General features: G+C 42.5%; 1 protein-coding gene across 3 annotated transcripts in view; it reads right to left on the bottom strand.

Annotated features, from left to right (window-relative positions):
* The window catches only part of DYNC2H1 (dynein cytoplasmic 2 heavy chain 1), a 694454-nt gene that overhangs the window by 645187 nt on the left and 32116 nt on the right, over positions 1–17151 (bottom strand). For all 3 annotated transcript variants that reach the window (XM_077484358.1, XM_077484357.1, XM_077484356.1), the window contains exons 6-9: positions 15067–15299; positions 11884–12018; positions 11689–11802; positions 8625–8736 (exon numbers count right to left, since the gene is read on the bottom strand). In XM_077484358.1, the coding sequence (XP_077340484.1) occupies positions 8625–8736; positions 11689–11802; positions 11884–12018; positions 15067–15299 (594 nt within the window). The remainder of the gene's footprint in view (positions 1–8624; positions 8737–11688; positions 11803–11883; positions 12019–15066; positions 15300–17151) is intronic.

Genomic DNA, 17151 nt, shown 5'->3' on the forward strand with positions numbered 1-17151 from the left:
CACTGCCATTACTTGATAATTATTTGTAGCACATATTGCTCAAAAATGGATCTCACCAACAGCTCCTACTTATATGTGGAAACACATAGTAAATAAAAAAACCTAAAAGCCAATGTGCTTGGGTAAAATCAAGTAAACAAAGCTGCCGGCACCAATATTTTTAATACCCAACAAACAATCTGCAAAAAAGAAAAAAGACCAAAAAGGTGCAGCGCTATGCTACAAAAATTATGCCAAGACTTAGCAGAAAAATATCTGTGCAAATAAATAATTCAAACATATTAAACATGTGCGAAAGTGACTAAAATATTCATAAAAGTAACCACAAAAAACCTTTATTGAAAACCCTAATCAGGTAAAAATTGCACAAGCATTAAACAATTGGTGAATTCAGATCCACTTAAAACTGTGCCATCAAAAAAGTGTCCATCAAAAGACCACACAAGTGAATGCAGCTGTACATATATTCCAAACTTCAGTCTGTGCTTGCCAGTGAGTGAAACTATTTTCAGCACTGTGCCAACCAACACATCCAAACTGCTTACCAGATTAATACTGTATGATCATTATTGAAAACGAGTCAGAACTTTTGAGGTTAATGCCTCGGTTTCTGGCTTTATCCTTTGAGTTGACCAGGAGAAAAGTACTAAAAAAAAGAATAAATAGGAAGAAAAGAAAGGATACAACCCCATAGTGTAGCAGCTTTTAAAACCATCCATTTTATTAAGATAAAAGTGCACACCCACATTAACATACACTATATTGTCAAAAGTATTGGGATGCCTGCTTTTACACACACATGAACTTTAATGGCATCCCAGTCTAAGTCTGTAGGGTTCAACAATGAGTTGGCCCATGCTTGCTTTGTGCACTGGTGCGCAGTCATGTTGGAACAGGAAGGGGCCATCCCCAAACTGTTCCCAAAAAGTTGGGAGCATGAAATTGTCCAAAATATCTTAGTATGATGATGCCTTAAGTGGCCAAGCCCAATCCCTGAAAAACAACCCCACACCATAATCCCCCCTCCACCAAATGATTGACCAGTGCACAAAGCAAGGTCCATGAAGACATGGGTGAGAAAGTTTGGGGTGGAGGAACTTGATCGGCCAGCACAGAGTCCTGACCTTAACCCATTAGAACACCTTTAGGATGAATTAGAGTGGAGGCTGTGAGCCATGCCTGACCTCACATATGCGCTTTTGGAGGAATGGTTAAACATTCCTATAGACACAGTCCTAAACCTTGTGGGCAGGCTTCCCTGAAGAGTTGAAGCTGTTATAGCTGCAAAGGGTAGGCCAACTCAATATTGAACCCTACGGACTAACACTAGGATGCCATTAAAGGTCATGTGCCCCAATACTTTTGACAATATGGGTCCTTTCACACGGGGCGGATCAGTTGGATATACGCTTGCACAGCGTGGATCGCCGGAGCGATCTCTACTGAGCAGACAGAGGACAGGTCCGTCTCTGCACACTGCTCAGGGACGGGCCTGTCACAGAGCCGCTCTCCCCTATGTAAGATCGGGTTGATCTTGGCATATTGTTTTAGCATAGCACTGCAACTTTTTGGTCTTTTTTAAACAAATGGTTGAAATTTGGAATCACTGGCTGGAAATCTTTGGCTTAGCCCCTATGCAGTTAATTCTTGACAGATTACTGGGCTAAGCTCACTGCTCCTTTCTTTTGTAACAAAAGATCTTATACACTTGTTGATAATACAAGGGTCACATAATAGGTGAATAAGTACACGTACCAGGATTCTGTTTCATTTTACCCATGTTTATTGAAATTTAAAATTGAATAGTATAAGGAATGCCCAGACTCTACATCACAGCACTTTTTTAAATATAATGGTAAAAGGCTCAATGTACAATCTGACCAACAAAAATCTGGAAAATGGTTAGTGATCTTAATGATATGATACTGGTGATTTATGGTTATAATTCACAATTGGCTGATCCTATCTATCTATGTAATTATTATAGTACACTAGGAGTTTAGACCACATGGATTGAGTGTTCTGCCTTCATTGTACCTGTTGTAAATGTTACACTTGTATGACCAGAACTGTGTTTATTACTGTTTTAATTATTTATTTATTTTTTTACTATTTTACTTTATATTTAAAGAGGGACCATTTTTTAGACAATAAAAAAAAATATATATATTTTGATTAGTTAAAAGGTTCTTCTGGAATCCCAAGGAGCCATTTAAATTCCTATGCACCTGAAGGCACCTTGCACAGAGGGTGTCTAGCTGCTGTGCCCTCCTCTTTGGTATGTCCCTCCTTTGCTTTGGTGCACCGGCCGCTGAGTAGGGACAGGTGCAGCACCCAGCCTGCAGTCTGTCAAATTCTATGGCAGGCTGTGGTTGAATACCGTACCAAGTGGTACTCGCATTTGGCGCTCTATGCATTCAGGAACAAATGCCCGGACCACAGACTTGTCCCCATTAGGGAGATTCACCCACTTTAATTGTTCTGATCCCCAATGTTATTGAGAACTAAAATGAGGGTAAATGTCAATGTGAAAAGGCCAATAGTGGAAGCAAAAGTCAGGAGTGCATCATTATTGTTTAAGCAGCATGGAATCGAAGTCAACTGGAAGAAAGTTATCTATCCATGGCTGCCAGATTTTGTTATATTTGGAGACACGATCATGTAAGCGGGCGCAAATTTTGCCATGAATCATGGCACACGTATTTTTATTTATTTTTTTACCTCAAGTGGACTTAGGCTATATTCACATTAAGGCTGGTGTGAATTGTCGTGGCAGTTCCTGACCGTCTCTCAGAGGCTAGCTGTGGCTGCCAGCCCTGTTCACTATGCACATCCAGCAATTACCTGCGGTGATTGCACAAAGTGCATTCAGCAGTGATCACTGGTAAATGCTGACTGTGCAGAGAGCCATGAATACACTAGATGTGGCCACTGGCAACCTGTTATAGTAAACGGGTCCGGCAGCCACACCAGACTGCTGGGAGTTGCAGCAGAAATCTCCAATACCTGCCGCTACTATTCACACTGGTCCTAATCGCCTGTGAGAATGTAGTCTAAAGCTGGGTTCACACAACAGCATGCAGCAGCTCACAGCAGGAGCCCAATGCCTCTCCGTTCATCGTTTCAGGTCCGATTTCAGCCCGAATTTTTGGCTCAATTTGGACCTGGCAGGTCAGGAAAGGGGGGGGGGGGGGTCAACATGGGGAGGTGGGTCAACATGGGGAGGTGAGTGCAGATCCTGTGCCCCCCCATGTGAATAAGTATGGGGTACATTGTACTACTCATTCACCAAAAAAGCATCAATAAGAAAAAAAAAAAAAAAAAAAGGAGACATCATTTTTGACAAGTCCTTTATTAAAAATAAAGAATGCCCCTGTCGTAGCTCCGTGTCTTCTTTCTTGGGTTCCACCACCGCTTTCTTCTTCCGTTCCTCTCCCTCTGCCGATGTTTTCTGCCACCGCTGACTTGCTAAAAATAAAGCGGTCCTCCTCCGACGCTGGCCTCCTGCCGTTGTGTCAGTTCCATTGTCTGCTAGTTCTTATATAGCTATGGAGAGTGGCCATCCGGTGACAACAACCGGAGACCCCGTCCCCTTAGGTTCACATTAGGGGGGCCAAGATCTGGGGGCCAGATTCTGATAAGACTCCTACCGGCATACCCCCACAACCACCACCCCAAAGCATCCACCACCCCCCATGTTGACCCCCCCACATGCCTGGTATGGTCCAGAAGGGGGGGGGGGCGTTCACTTGTGCCCACCTCCCCCCCGCCCCCCATTTCCTGACCTGCTGGGCTGCATGCTCGATAAAGGTCTGGTGTGTTTTAAAAAAAAAAATTGGAGTGGGGTTTCCCCTCAAAGTCCAAAGGTGGAACCCGTTCATTGAAGTTGCATGGAAGTCGGACATTAAGTCGCAGGGCAAAGTCAGATCAGAAGTCGTGTCAGTGTAGTGTGAACCCAGCCTAAGTGCCAACTTGACAAATTTAATAGGACCGCAGGTGCTCAGTAATCTGAGATCTCTGTAACTACTGCAATGCGATTTCAGAGAGCTTCTCATGTGGAGTGGGGGAGAGCCTACATCCCTGTACATGATGTTCCAAGACACTATTGGGGGCTGTGATGAAATGGCTATACTGAACTTAGTGCTGACACTTTCAAAGATCAGGCTTTCCATATGTGAGCGCCTGTAGGGACCATGTTTGAGAAATGCCTGCACTGCAAAAAAAACAAAACAAACAAAACAAAAAGGAAAAATGGGTTCCCAGATCATTAGGTTACTGACAAAAGGAGTAGGGAGGACTGGTCCCATACAGCTATGCCTGCATGAGAAACAAAAGGTGTAATTTCCACTAGAGATACACTTTGTTGTTTCATTAGGCAGAAGTGTACCTCTGATTTTATAACTAAAAATCATTCAGAGCAAGCAACTCTTTGGCACCATCCAGTGGCCAAATGCAAAAACTGTCACTGGCTGTCAAATTTCTAAAAAGAACATTTGAATTTATATGCTGAATGCCAGGGAAGCCCAGCCGCTGGAGGCCACTAATGTGGCCCATGACCTTTTGCTCTAGGATGGCGGTTCAGCAAGCCCAGATCGCGAGTTCCCGACCCGTCATCCCAAAGCATCAGTGTTCTGAATGGAGCCAGTGCTAGAAAAAGCATGGCTGCAAAGGGAGAAGAGCCGCATAAGCCAATACGTCCCATATAGCGCCTGCTCTTGTCACAGGAGTGATACCAATTGCACTCCGCCTGGGACAGCAACAGCCAGCAATACCTGTAGCAAGGAAGAATCCTGAATGGAAAATTATTTTTAAAGGTCAGTTTATATTCTAAAATCACAGTGTATATATGGGCATCTCTCTTGTGCAGTGATTACTTGGCTGCTTTGAAACTGATCCACCACACCACATTGTACTTCCAGGTTACCTGCACTGAGACATAGACTTCTCTTATTACCGTGGGCAATAATGCAGGAGTTTTGGAGCGCTTTCAGAAAGTGCACCACACCTGCATTAGTCTATAGCAAAGTGCAGCTAACCCGCAGGAAAGCCACAGGTGCACTGTACTGCACTGGCTGTACAGGTAAAATGCATCACATCAGTAGCCTTAGGCCCCTTTCACATGACTGGACCCTCCATTCACCTATAGGGCAGAAGATGTAAACGGATGGTCTTTTTATACCCATCTACTTTGAATCCAATAAAAAAATTTAAAAAAAACAGACGGGGATCTGTCCCCTTCCATCTGGGCAGATCAGAGGGCCCAAATTTAGAGTGGGCTGTGTCTGTCTGCTATGTATATGCAGAGTGAACAGGGATCTGTCATCCACCCGTTCTGCTCATTGTGGCCGTGAGTCACAAGTCGCTTAAGTGGCCCTCGCTCTTCAAAAGGTTGGGCACCCCTGCTGTATGGTTAAGCACATTTATAAAAAGTATATGTGTGGTAGTGCCGCGCAGTATATAGATTGGGGAAATCAAGGGGAGGGGAAGGAAGATAATGTAGAATAGGAGTGGATAAAAGAGAGAATTACAGCACTACCACACATATACATTTATCTTACTGGGTAGGAGTTAACCCTTTTTCAGTGCATGCAGCAGTATCCCATCTTCCTCCTTTTTTCCTTCACTTGGCTGGCGCAGAGGTACTGCACATACCACATTTATAAAAAGCGTGGAAATCCAGACATACTCGCTTTCCTGGATAGGTATGAATCCACTGTTTGTCAATGCTATTTACATACTAGCTAGTGGTGATCTGCTTCAATACAGAATACGCAGATGAGGATTTTAGGCTGGAATCCTCATTCACAATGCTGGATATGGACAATAGCAGGGAGTTGGGTGCACTGAGTCTCTAGCAAAAAAAAAAAATACAATGGGGAGCAACTGATATAATGAATGTTATGCCATTTGAAAGGGAAATGTCTGAAAATGATTTCTGCTGGCTAATGCATCATTGGTCATATAATAAATATGCTGAATGTTACCAAGACTCAAATCTCCCATGGAAAAAAGGATGGGCCACATATAGACTGAATGGTGGTGAATGCTACCCAATTAAGTCAATGAACATGTTAACAGGGAATGCATCTTCTATATATAGCGACAACCACATCGATGGCTGGCCATACATTATACAATTTTCTGGTACAATTTTCCTTTAGATTTACCAAAACCATTATAATATGAGGCAAAAGGCAAAAACTGAACACTTTCAGTTTGTATGCAATCAGGCCTTGCACTACATAGTTGAAGGTAAATTTTAAGTAAAACGAATAAGAAAATGTTATAATGTATGGCCAGAGGATTTAAAAGGTCAAACAAAACCTACAGGCTACCAAGTGGCATGTCGTAAGCAGTACTAGGCAGAAGGATATATAGGATGGGATACGTGCACAAACCCAAGAATGAGGTTTCCCAACAGCCCACTAGGTGAAATCATCTTACAAGAGAATACCGAGCAAGGGGAAAATTACCTGCATGGCCAAATAATAAAGGTGGCATACAACTAAAAGGTTGAGATGCACCAAACCAAGGAATATGTGGGATTGATGGATATCAGGAAATCACTGGGCAAGGATGTAGAGATTCTGGAAACTGGAGATAAGACTTGAGCAAAGCAGGCAATCGCCAAATCCCTTTTTATATTATTATATATTATTATATATTATATTATACTATTAAATTGAGGGAAACTTGGAGTAACCTCTGAGCTTGTGGCAGACTCCCCTCTGTCTGTCCTGTGTGCTCCTGCTCATCCCAAGTGCCTGTAATCCTCAATTGCTAAGTGAGGGTCTTTCCCTGCGTGGTACCCACAGAATGGATGTGGATTTAGGGTGTTCAGCATGTCCAGTATAAGAAAATGGCAATAACCCCGGAGCTAAGAGCTAACCAAGTTTCAATGCTGTGCCTCTGATGAGTGATGAATCCAGCAGAAGATGGGGGGGGGGGGGGGGGTGCAAATAATCAGCTTGCTTTGCTGGCAGAAAATAGCAGGGAGAAGTGTGCAGCTAGGAGTCCTAGGCCCCTTGAACATGGACGTCATCATTAATTGTTGAAAGAAAGATCTGGAGTAAAGATGTGCAAGTGCATAAGTGCAAGTAAAGAAACATAAATGCATGTAAATGTGTGTATGCATACACACGGGTAAAATCCTCTTCTAGCTCCCAAAGTGTTCTGTTTTGCATACCGTATTTTATAATAATTTTTTCAAATCTATATAATCTTGTTGCCTTTTCCTTGGATGTTGCTGCTCCAAGCTCTTGAGAGTGTTCTTGAGAGAGGTGTGTTTAACTACCCCTTTTTTTAACCTCTTAACCGCCTTTTTTTTACCACATTGATGGTAATTAAGAAAGAGCACCCCCTGTTCACAGACTCTGACCACCAAGGAGGACGCAGACACTGACCACCAATGGGAGGCACAAACGCTGATTACTAAGGGGTATGTTCCCCTTTCTCTAGTGTCTTTACAGCTTCCTTCTCAGGATGCAGGTTCTGGCACTCACAATGCAAACAATCAGGGCTACTGTTAGGAATCATGGGACCTGTAAGTCTCCCCGGGAAGGGTTTCCCCTTCCCCCCCAGACGTGTGGGTGCAGGTGTACAGCCCCGAACACAGACAGTGTGCACCTGCACACCTGCCAAATTAGGACTTGCGGCTGTGTTCGTACAGCTGCTGTGTCCCCATAGAGTAAGCCCAAGTTCCAATCTATGATCTATTCACATCTAACATGCACAGAAACATGCAGCCAATTAACAGAATCACAGCTGTGCCACCAGCTGTTAATGGCACCCCCATGCATCTGCAATCTTGGGGGTTTTTGTGTACACTAAACCGCATCGTTCTACAGCACCATGCAGTTCAGTGCAGCATGTTTTTGTAAACAGTCAGGCACTTCTCTTCCACGTTTTTGCTTGTATGGCTGCCTATTGAAATAAACAGGCTGCCCCATGTGCGAGAAGTGATCAAAAATGCACTTGGTCATACCTGTAGGTATGAGCCAAGCCTAAAACGTAGCTCCATCCCCAAGAACAAATCACTTTTTCACATAGCCAAGGTACCTGTGAGAATGAACCCTTAAAGCAAAACTATACCCACCCTCTCTCCAGCACTGTGATATCTCTGAGCTCCCCGCTGGCCACTAAAATCTAGAGCTCGGCGGCTTCCAGATATCAATCTCCAGACATTTTCATTGGCCAGGCCAAGATGGCGTTACTCCTGTGCATGTGTGGGAGTTCAGTCATCTTGGCACTGCCAAAACGTACACCAAGCTGCATATGCATTCACTGTTCATAGATGTTTCAGCCAAAGAAGGTAAAATAAATCTGGTGACAAGATATAAAAAGTAAGAAATTCACTAAAAGGACACAAACAAAAACACTGGATCATTACTAAATGAGTGGGGTTATACACTAGAGGGTCCAAGCACCTGAAGGTAGCAGCATATAACCCATGGTCTACGAATTGATTCCTGTGTTTGTCCTGTACTGTACAATAAGGATAAAATGCTTTATCACTTTAATACATCATAGATGCACCACATATAAAATGTGCTGGTTTTAGTTACCATTGTGGCAAGCACTGAAAAAAAAACAGCATGCCTGGATGACTGAAAACACGTCATTACCTTTGATATAATCCAAGAGTCTTGCCAGCAGAGTTTCCCTTTCAGTAATGAGCTGTTTCCCAATATTTGGTCTCTTGACCATTTCTTTATGTTTCTGAAAAGCTTGCAGGAGCTTAAAAAAAAAATTATAAATAAATAATAAAAAAAAAGAGAATATTTACATGTGATCTAGGGAAGTACTCTATGCAAACTCCAACTTCACTTATATATAAAAAGAAGAATACATGAACAAATTCAACTTTATGCAGCTACCACATCTAGCTGAAAGCATCCTGCAAGATAAGCAACACACTCACCTCTTCTGCAACCTCCCCTCCGATCCAGCATTGGAGCCTCCATCTGTCTCTTCAGCATTTAAAACCTCCAGTAGTTTTGGATGCTTGTGGTTCCATTCTATGACCCCCCCCCCATGTCACTAAAGGACTCAGCTAGGACACAGGGGTCAGAAAATGCAACCACAATTTGCAGCGGGAAGTACAGGCATCCAATATTCTTGAAAGTATGAAATGCTGAAGACCTGTGGAGGCGCCAGTGCTAAAAAAGAAGGAAGGGGTTTTTTATTTTTAAATCGACATAGTCGATTAAAACTTTTTTTTATTTACTTTTGAAAAAGCAAGGAAGGGTTAGAAACACAGAAGTTTTTTTCATTTTGGTGAGGTTTGTGAAGGTTGCGTCACTGTGACACCTTTCTGAATATACAACTTTATTGCTTTTCAGAGAGGCTTCTGGTAATCCATGAGATTCCAGGATGTGCTGACAGCACCAGGTGTCAGCTGAAGCCTCTGTACATTAGTACCATATAACAGAATTTTAGAATGGCTACAGTATAAAGGTAAACATCTTGATATTAGTCTACAGTGACTAGAATAGGTATACTGGGCCCTAGTAAACAAAATGTGCAATGGTGTATTGATACAGTAAACCTTAAAGAGGAAGTAAAGCCTTACTAAACATGAAAATAGAAATAGACCCTGCAAGGCAAAGGCATAATGAGCTAGTATGCATAGCATACTAGCTCATTATGAATAACTTACCTGAGATGGAAGCCCCCAAAACGACCCTCGCCATCCTCCGACGCCGTCATGATACCCAGAGTGACTTCCGGGTATTACGGCTCCGGCGCTGTGACTGGCCGGAGCCGCGATGAAGTCCCCCCCAAGCATGCGGGTGGGAGCCGCCACTAACAGCATGATTGCCGTTAGCAGCCGCATGCTTAGTGCACCTGCACACCACTGTCTACGGTGCATGCGCCGCAGACAGCGGTGCCTGTCATTTGAAAATATCTCCTAAACCGTGTAGGTTTAGGAGATATTTCTTGGACCTACAGGTAAGCCTTAATCTAGGCTTACCTGTAGGTCAAAGTGGTCTATAAGGGTTTACAACCACTTTAAAGAAGAACCTCTTATTTCACCCTTGGGTTTCTTAAATATACCATTGAAAGTGTTTGTTGTATGAGTTAGTGTTAAAAATGACAGTCATTGTCTGTCTCGGCCATATAGCAAACTGCTCCCACTTTCAAGTCAGCATGGAGCCAATGAAAGAATATTTAATGGACTCGTAATTAAAGAACAGAAAGTTTTTATTTTAAAAAAATACCAGGTTTGCACCAGTACTGTGCAGTTTTAACAATGACATTGCATTTATATGATGTACACGGCAGGTTCTGGCAGGGGCCAACACAGAGGCGGGTGGAGACAAAGAGGTGCAGACACTAGGAATTACAGACCAATTAGCCTAACATCAATAGTATGCAAGCTCTTAGAGGGGATGATAAGGGACAATATACAAGATTTTAGTAATGAGAATGGTATCATTAGCAGTAATCAGCATGGATTCATGAAGAATCATTCTTGCCAAACCAATATATTAACCTTCTATGAGGAGGTGAGTTGCCATCTAGATAAAGGAAGGCCCATAGACATGGTGTATCTGTATTTGCAAAAGCATTTGACACAGTCCCCCATAAAAGTTTACAGTATAAAATAAGGTCAGTTGGCATGGACCATAGGGCGAGTACATAGATTGAAAACTGGCTACAAGGGCGAGTTCAATGGGTGGTGATAAATAGGGAGTACTCGGAATGGTAAGAGGTGGGTAGTGGGGTCCCCCAGGGTTCTGTGCTGGGACCAATCCTATTTATTTTGTTCATAAATGACCCAGAGAATGGGATAAACAGTTCAATCTCTGTATTTGTGGACAATACTAAGCTAAGCAGGGAAATAACTTCTCCGCAGGATGTCCAAAACCTTTCAAAAAGATCTCAACAAATAGGGTGGGCAACTACATGGCAAATTAGGTTTAAATGTAGAAAAATGTACACTAATGCATTTGGGTGGCAAAATATGAATGCAATCTATACACTGGGGGGAGGACTTTTTGGGAATCTAGGATGGAAAAGGACCTGGGGGTCCTAGTAGTTGATAGCAGCTTGGCATTGCATGCCACTGCTAAACCTAACAAAGCATGGCATGCATTAAAAAGAGGATCAACTCCAAAGATAAAACAATAATTCTCCCACTCCCGGCCACACCCAGAGTATGCTGTCCAGTTCTGGGCACCAGTCCTCAGTAAGGATGTACTGGAAATGGAGCGAGTACAAAGAAGGGCAACAAAGCTAATAAAGGGTCTGGAGGATATTAGTTATGAAGAAAGGTTGCGAGCACTGAACTTATTCTCTCTGGAGAAGAGACGCTTGAGAGGGGATATGATTTAAATTTAAAAAATATCGTACTGGTGATCCCACAACAGGGAAAAATCTTTTTTGTGGAAGGGAGTTTAACAAGACTTGTGGCCACTCATATAAATTAGAAGAAGAGAGGTTTAACCTTAAACCACGTAGAGGGCTCTTTACTGTAAGATCGGAAAGGATGTGGAATTTCCATCCACAGGCGGTGGTCTCAGCGGGCAGCATAGATAGTTTTAAAAAACTATTAGATAAGCCCCTCATCGAGCACAACATACAGGGATATATAATGTAATTCTGACATATAATCACACTCAAAAGGATAAATGTTTTTTCTCTTACCAGTTGCTATTTATATCATTTTCAGCCACATATACCAACCTGTTGTGGACTGTCATGAATCTCAGAAAAGTAGGATTTCAGTTTGCTGGCTATTTTCTCCTCCGCAGGTTCAATTATTCTTTCATACTGTGAAACTGCAGCTCTCCAGAGAGGCTGGAAGAATGTTAAACACAATCATCAGAACCATGTTCAGCATCACACAGACAACAGATCATAAACTCAGCTTTGTACTACCTCTGTGTATGGGTTGTAATGCACTGGGTTCAATCCAGAAAAAGGTTCAAACACTTTCCCATGTCGCTGAGTACGATCTTCACCGCTGGGCAGGAGATAGGCCAACTTTTCATGCATGATTCTTATAGTGAACACCTATAAGGAGCAATAGTTATTCTTTGTTTATTAAATATAAAATTCATTATAGATTGGTACTGTTTATGTAAGTAGTGAAATAACTTCATTGCCACATCCTAATACACTAATTAGATTAGACTTTAAAGGCAAATTGGACCACAAAAAATATTTAAAAAAATATATATTTTATTATACATATAAAAACATACAAATAGATATTTCCACATAAATGGACATGATTAAAACATGTATTCACATATTGCACAAAATACAGCCTACCACTGTAGTCAAATTCATTTTCTTGTGTAGTAGCAGAAAAGGGAGTCCCTGTGCGTCAACGCGTTTCGCTGATTTGCTTCCTCAGGACATACAGAAGGATGACACAGGCCTCACTTGCCTGGATGTGAGCATGCACACAAAATACTTCCTGGGCGAGCACTGGGGCAATGATACAAGGCAAGCAGTCTGACCCACACGTAGTCAGGTGTATACAAAAAGTTGCTACTGTCAAAACGTTTATTTTAGGATTCCCATAAATTCAAATGGCCAAGCATAGAGAGGGATCGATGGCTGCACACAAAAAGATGTATCCGTTTAGATAAATAATACGTGGTAATCGGTGGAACCACTGCTAATTTGAACCAAGTAGGCACAGAGTATAAGCCCATGAATAGTACATTCCTGAGTGCAGTGTCAAACACAAAAAGAATAAAAGCAAGGCCCTTTTGACAAACCCTCAAGACCAGTATGTGCCACCTGGGGGTAACCCAGATGTGAATACATGTTTTTAATCATGTCCATTTATGTGGAAATATCTATTTTTATGTTGTTTTCTACGTATAATAAAATATAGTTTTTTTTAATACTTTGTTGTGCTCCAAATTGCCTTTAAAGTCCTATCCCAGGGGTTTGTTTTCTGAGATTTGTACGGTTGTATAAGCTGTACCTAAAGGGTTACAGTATATTAAAACCCAGTCTCCAAAATCTCATAGGGGGTTATTTACTAAAGTCAAATCCACTTTGCACTGAAAGTGCATTTGGAAGTGCAGTTGCTGTAGACCCAAGGTGGACATGTAAGGAAAATAAAAAAACAGCATTTTAGCTTGCACATGATTGGATGATAAATTCAGCAGAGCTTCCACTCATTTCAGATCTACCCCTTAAATTTAAGAGCGACTGCACTCCCAAGTGCACTTGTAGTGCAAAGTGGATTTGCCTTTCGTAAATAACCCCCATAGTCTTTAACATGTTAAATCCTTTAATATTTTTTAAATCTGCAGCCTTTATTTAAAGAATACCTAATGATTCTGCCATAGAGATCCTTCTGCTAACACGTCCTACTAAAGGGCAACAACAGCAACTATTCATTTCTCTCCAAAGTTGTCTGTGTTGTCACCCTATCACATGCTCTCTCTAAGTCTATAAGCAGCTGTGAGGATTCATACTGTACAGGCATGGACCACTGTTGTAGGAAATGTTATGTAGCAGTTGCTAGAGTGCATGCATGAAGACAGACTTAAAAGGGGCTGCAGGAGATCAGCAGGGTTGTGCTGATATGCAACAAAGAATGGAAAAATAGGTAAGAACAATAATTATATATATATATATATATACATACACATACATACATACATATACACACACACACACACACACACACACATATACATATATATATATATTATATTATATTATATACATTTTTTTTTTTTTAAGCAATTCTTCTTTAAGATGCTGTGTGCGTTCTGCTGACAAGGAGTCCTCTCACCATACCCAGCAGAGGAGATTATGGCTGTAGCTGTCAGAGATCCCAGGAACGGCAAGAAAAAAAAAAAAGAAGCAGGACATGATGAAGCTGGAGATGCACAGCATATCGGCAGCGATAAGCAATGATATCCCCATACACTTCTGTCCAATTTTTTGTCCAATTAAAATAACTCCATTACACAAGATGGCATAAGCAGAGATCATTGATCTCCAAGAAAGGAAGGAATGGCCAAGCACCAAAGTGGTAAAAATTAAAGACCAGACTGGTACAACAAAGAACACTAAACATACCTATCAAAGACACATGTGAAGCATACAGGTAGCATGTGTCTTACCATGCACCAAACTCCATGAAAACCTAATTCTAATTATTCATGCCCTAGATCAGTGGTCTCCAAACGGGAGCTGGATAAAGGCCCTTTGCTTGCCTTTATTCAGTCGTTAGGGCACTATTCCTCCCACTGACACCAATGATGGGGCACTATTCCTCCCACTGACACCAATGATGCGACACTATTCCTCCCAACAGTACAAACAATGGGGCACTATTCTTTCCAATGATACCAATGATGTGGCACTATTCCTCCCACTGACGTCAATGATGGGGTACTATTCCTTCCAGTGATACCAATGATGGGGTACAATTCCCTCCAATGATACCAATGATGGGGCACAATTCATTCCAATGATACCAAGGATAGGGCACTATTACACCCACTGACATCAATAATGGGGCACTATTCCTCCCATTGACACCAATGATGGGGCACTATTCCTCCCACTGACATCAATGATGGGGCACTATTCCTCCTACTGATGCCAATGTTGGAGTATCATTCCTTCCAATGATGGGGCACTATTCCTTCCAATGATGGGGCACTATTCCTTCCAATGATACCAATGATGGGGCATTGTTTACTCCCATGGACATTGGGGCAACTTCTACTCACATTGGCCAAAGTCTGGCCCCTTCACAGTCTGAGAGACACTAATCTGGCCCATGCTTGAAATGTTTGGAGACCTCTGCGCTAGCTGAAAAAGAAAGGGTACCGAAATTAACTAGAAATTGAATATTTACACGTTATTATATATAAATGTTGGGTAGATGGTTGCATAGCATAGAATGACTGGTACGACATACAGCAGCCTGGTTTCAGAAAATTGGATTATCAATACAGCTTGAAATTTGATAATCCAAGTTCCCTGGATAACATCATCGATTTACCCATTGATTTTATTTATTTTTTTGGAGCTTGGAGTTGCTCTTTAGACAAGTATCCTGATACAAGAACAAAATACCTCTTCCAGGCGTTTGCCTAGCTTGCAAAGGAATTCTGGGAAATATTTCTCATTCTTCCAGGGGTGTGGAGTGTAGCGTTGCCACAGCTGACCAGTAAGGTATCCACATGCTGCTGTCCACCGTTCACAGACACTGATCCCTGCCCGCAGGTTCTCCTTCACTACAGGAAACGGGTCCACCCAGAGGTTCATCGCTCCAAGGTTCTTCTGAACACTTCTGCCCAAAGCATTTCCTGAGACAAAAAATGATCGTCACCAGAGTCAAAATTAGGACTGTTTAAGCTGAAAAATTATGTAGCAATTCTAACTTAACTTCTAAGAAATTAAATATACATTTTTTTTAAACCAGGATGTTTTACTCTTCTTTATGGTGAAGAGATAAGGGATATCTTTCCCCACAAGAAGCAAATTGCCTTGCCTCAGATTGCCCTAAAAACAACCATTTCATATGCACAGATTCTTTAAGACTTAAGGCAACAATTTACAGCCTGGGCCATAAACAGGAATCACGAGGCCGCATAGCAACATTTTGAAGTGGCTCCCTGGTTAAATGTCTCTGTAGAATTTGGCAGGGACAAAACATGTCATTGATCTTAATAGAAAGTATGCCTAAATCAATGCGAGGCAACAGGAAAGCTGTCAGTATAGTCAGACTACTTGAGACCAGTGCATTGGATAAAAGCTATAGTAATGACCATAATATTTCACATTATGTCAAACTTATTGTGTTCTTGTACACTTTACAGAGTTACTCTATAACCTGATAGAACCTTTTGTAGAACTACCAACCTCATATGTCCCTTAAGGTTTAACCCTTTCACTACCAGGTCGGTACGCTATATATGGACCTACAGAAGTGCCTGTACCTACACCGTACGGACCTCATTTCTCCCTCTCCTATAAGCACATGGTCACTTCAATGACCATAAACATATAGCAGAATTGTTCAGCAGACTCTGCTGAACAGTTCTAGAACTCGGATCAGTAGATTACAACTCGTTGATCAGAGTTATTAACCTCAAATGTGACCGCTCCCCCACACCCATGCCACCACTTCCCTTTCCCCTGCTTCTCCACCTCCTTCCACCTAAAACTACCCCCTCCCCACTCTCCTTTCCAATCCACTTCACCCCCCTTAGCACAGATTATCCCCCTCCACCCAAACTGACCCCCTGCACCTACCATCATTAACTAGCATCCCTCCTCTGCCACTTCCGCCGGCTTCAGGTGCTGCATGCCTGCCCCCATGCTGCGTGCCCCCGCACCCCGGACCCATCACTGCTCAGAGCAGCATCCCTCCTTCCCTCCTGCAGCTTCTGCCTGCACTAAGCCCCGGCGATCTCTCAGGCTGGGGAGCGCGGGGGAATAGCGGTGCGGGTGGGGTGAAGTTGGGGCTTGGTAAACATGTGTAGATGTTCACTATAGATCGCTCCTATACACAGCTGATATATAGTAAACCGTGAGTGTTACCATGTATCAGACTGTCATTTTATGAATGAATGAGGAATCTCTATACAGATTCCTTTATTTCAGAATTTCTCTGTCTCAAGAAAAAAAAAAAAGTAATGAGGGTCTGTTTAGACCTCTGATATCTGAGCAAAAACCATTTAAAAATATAAAACATTTTTTTTAAAAAGGTACAAACAAAAAAACCAACAAAACATAGTAAGACCCAGTGACTTTTTTGGGGGACGGCAAACCCCCAGGACCGCCCGCACTCAGCCTCTCCAAGGTGACGGTCTCCCCCTCTCCCACGCTCACCCCCCCATGTCTTCCGGCTTCTCCCGGCCAATCAAGACAGGAGGTTGATCGGGTTGGCTGGGAGAAGCCGGAAGACAACAGTGAATAATAATTCACTATTGTCACAAGTTGGTGGGTTTGGGGCACTCTGCGCCTTGAGCCCAACCTTTTAAAAAAAAAAAAATGAAAATGAAATCATACAAACATATGAGTCCAGATCCCTGCAGGGGGGCGGTGCCCCTGCACCCTCAATGGACCGACCGCTCCTGGTAAGACCCCTGTTACATGGAGTGGACCCTGTCAAGCAGATCCGCCTGCTCAGAGGGGGATCTGTCTGCTGATTCT

This window comes from Lithobates pipiens, unplaced genomic scaffold, assembly GCF_037356315.1.
Source record: "Lithobates pipiens isolate NorthernLeopardFrog02 unplaced genomic scaffold, aLitPip1_a1.2 Scaffold_16, whole genome shotgun sequence".
Lineage (NCBI taxonomy): Eukaryota > Metazoa > Chordata > Amphibia > Anura > Ranidae > Lithobates > Lithobates pipiens.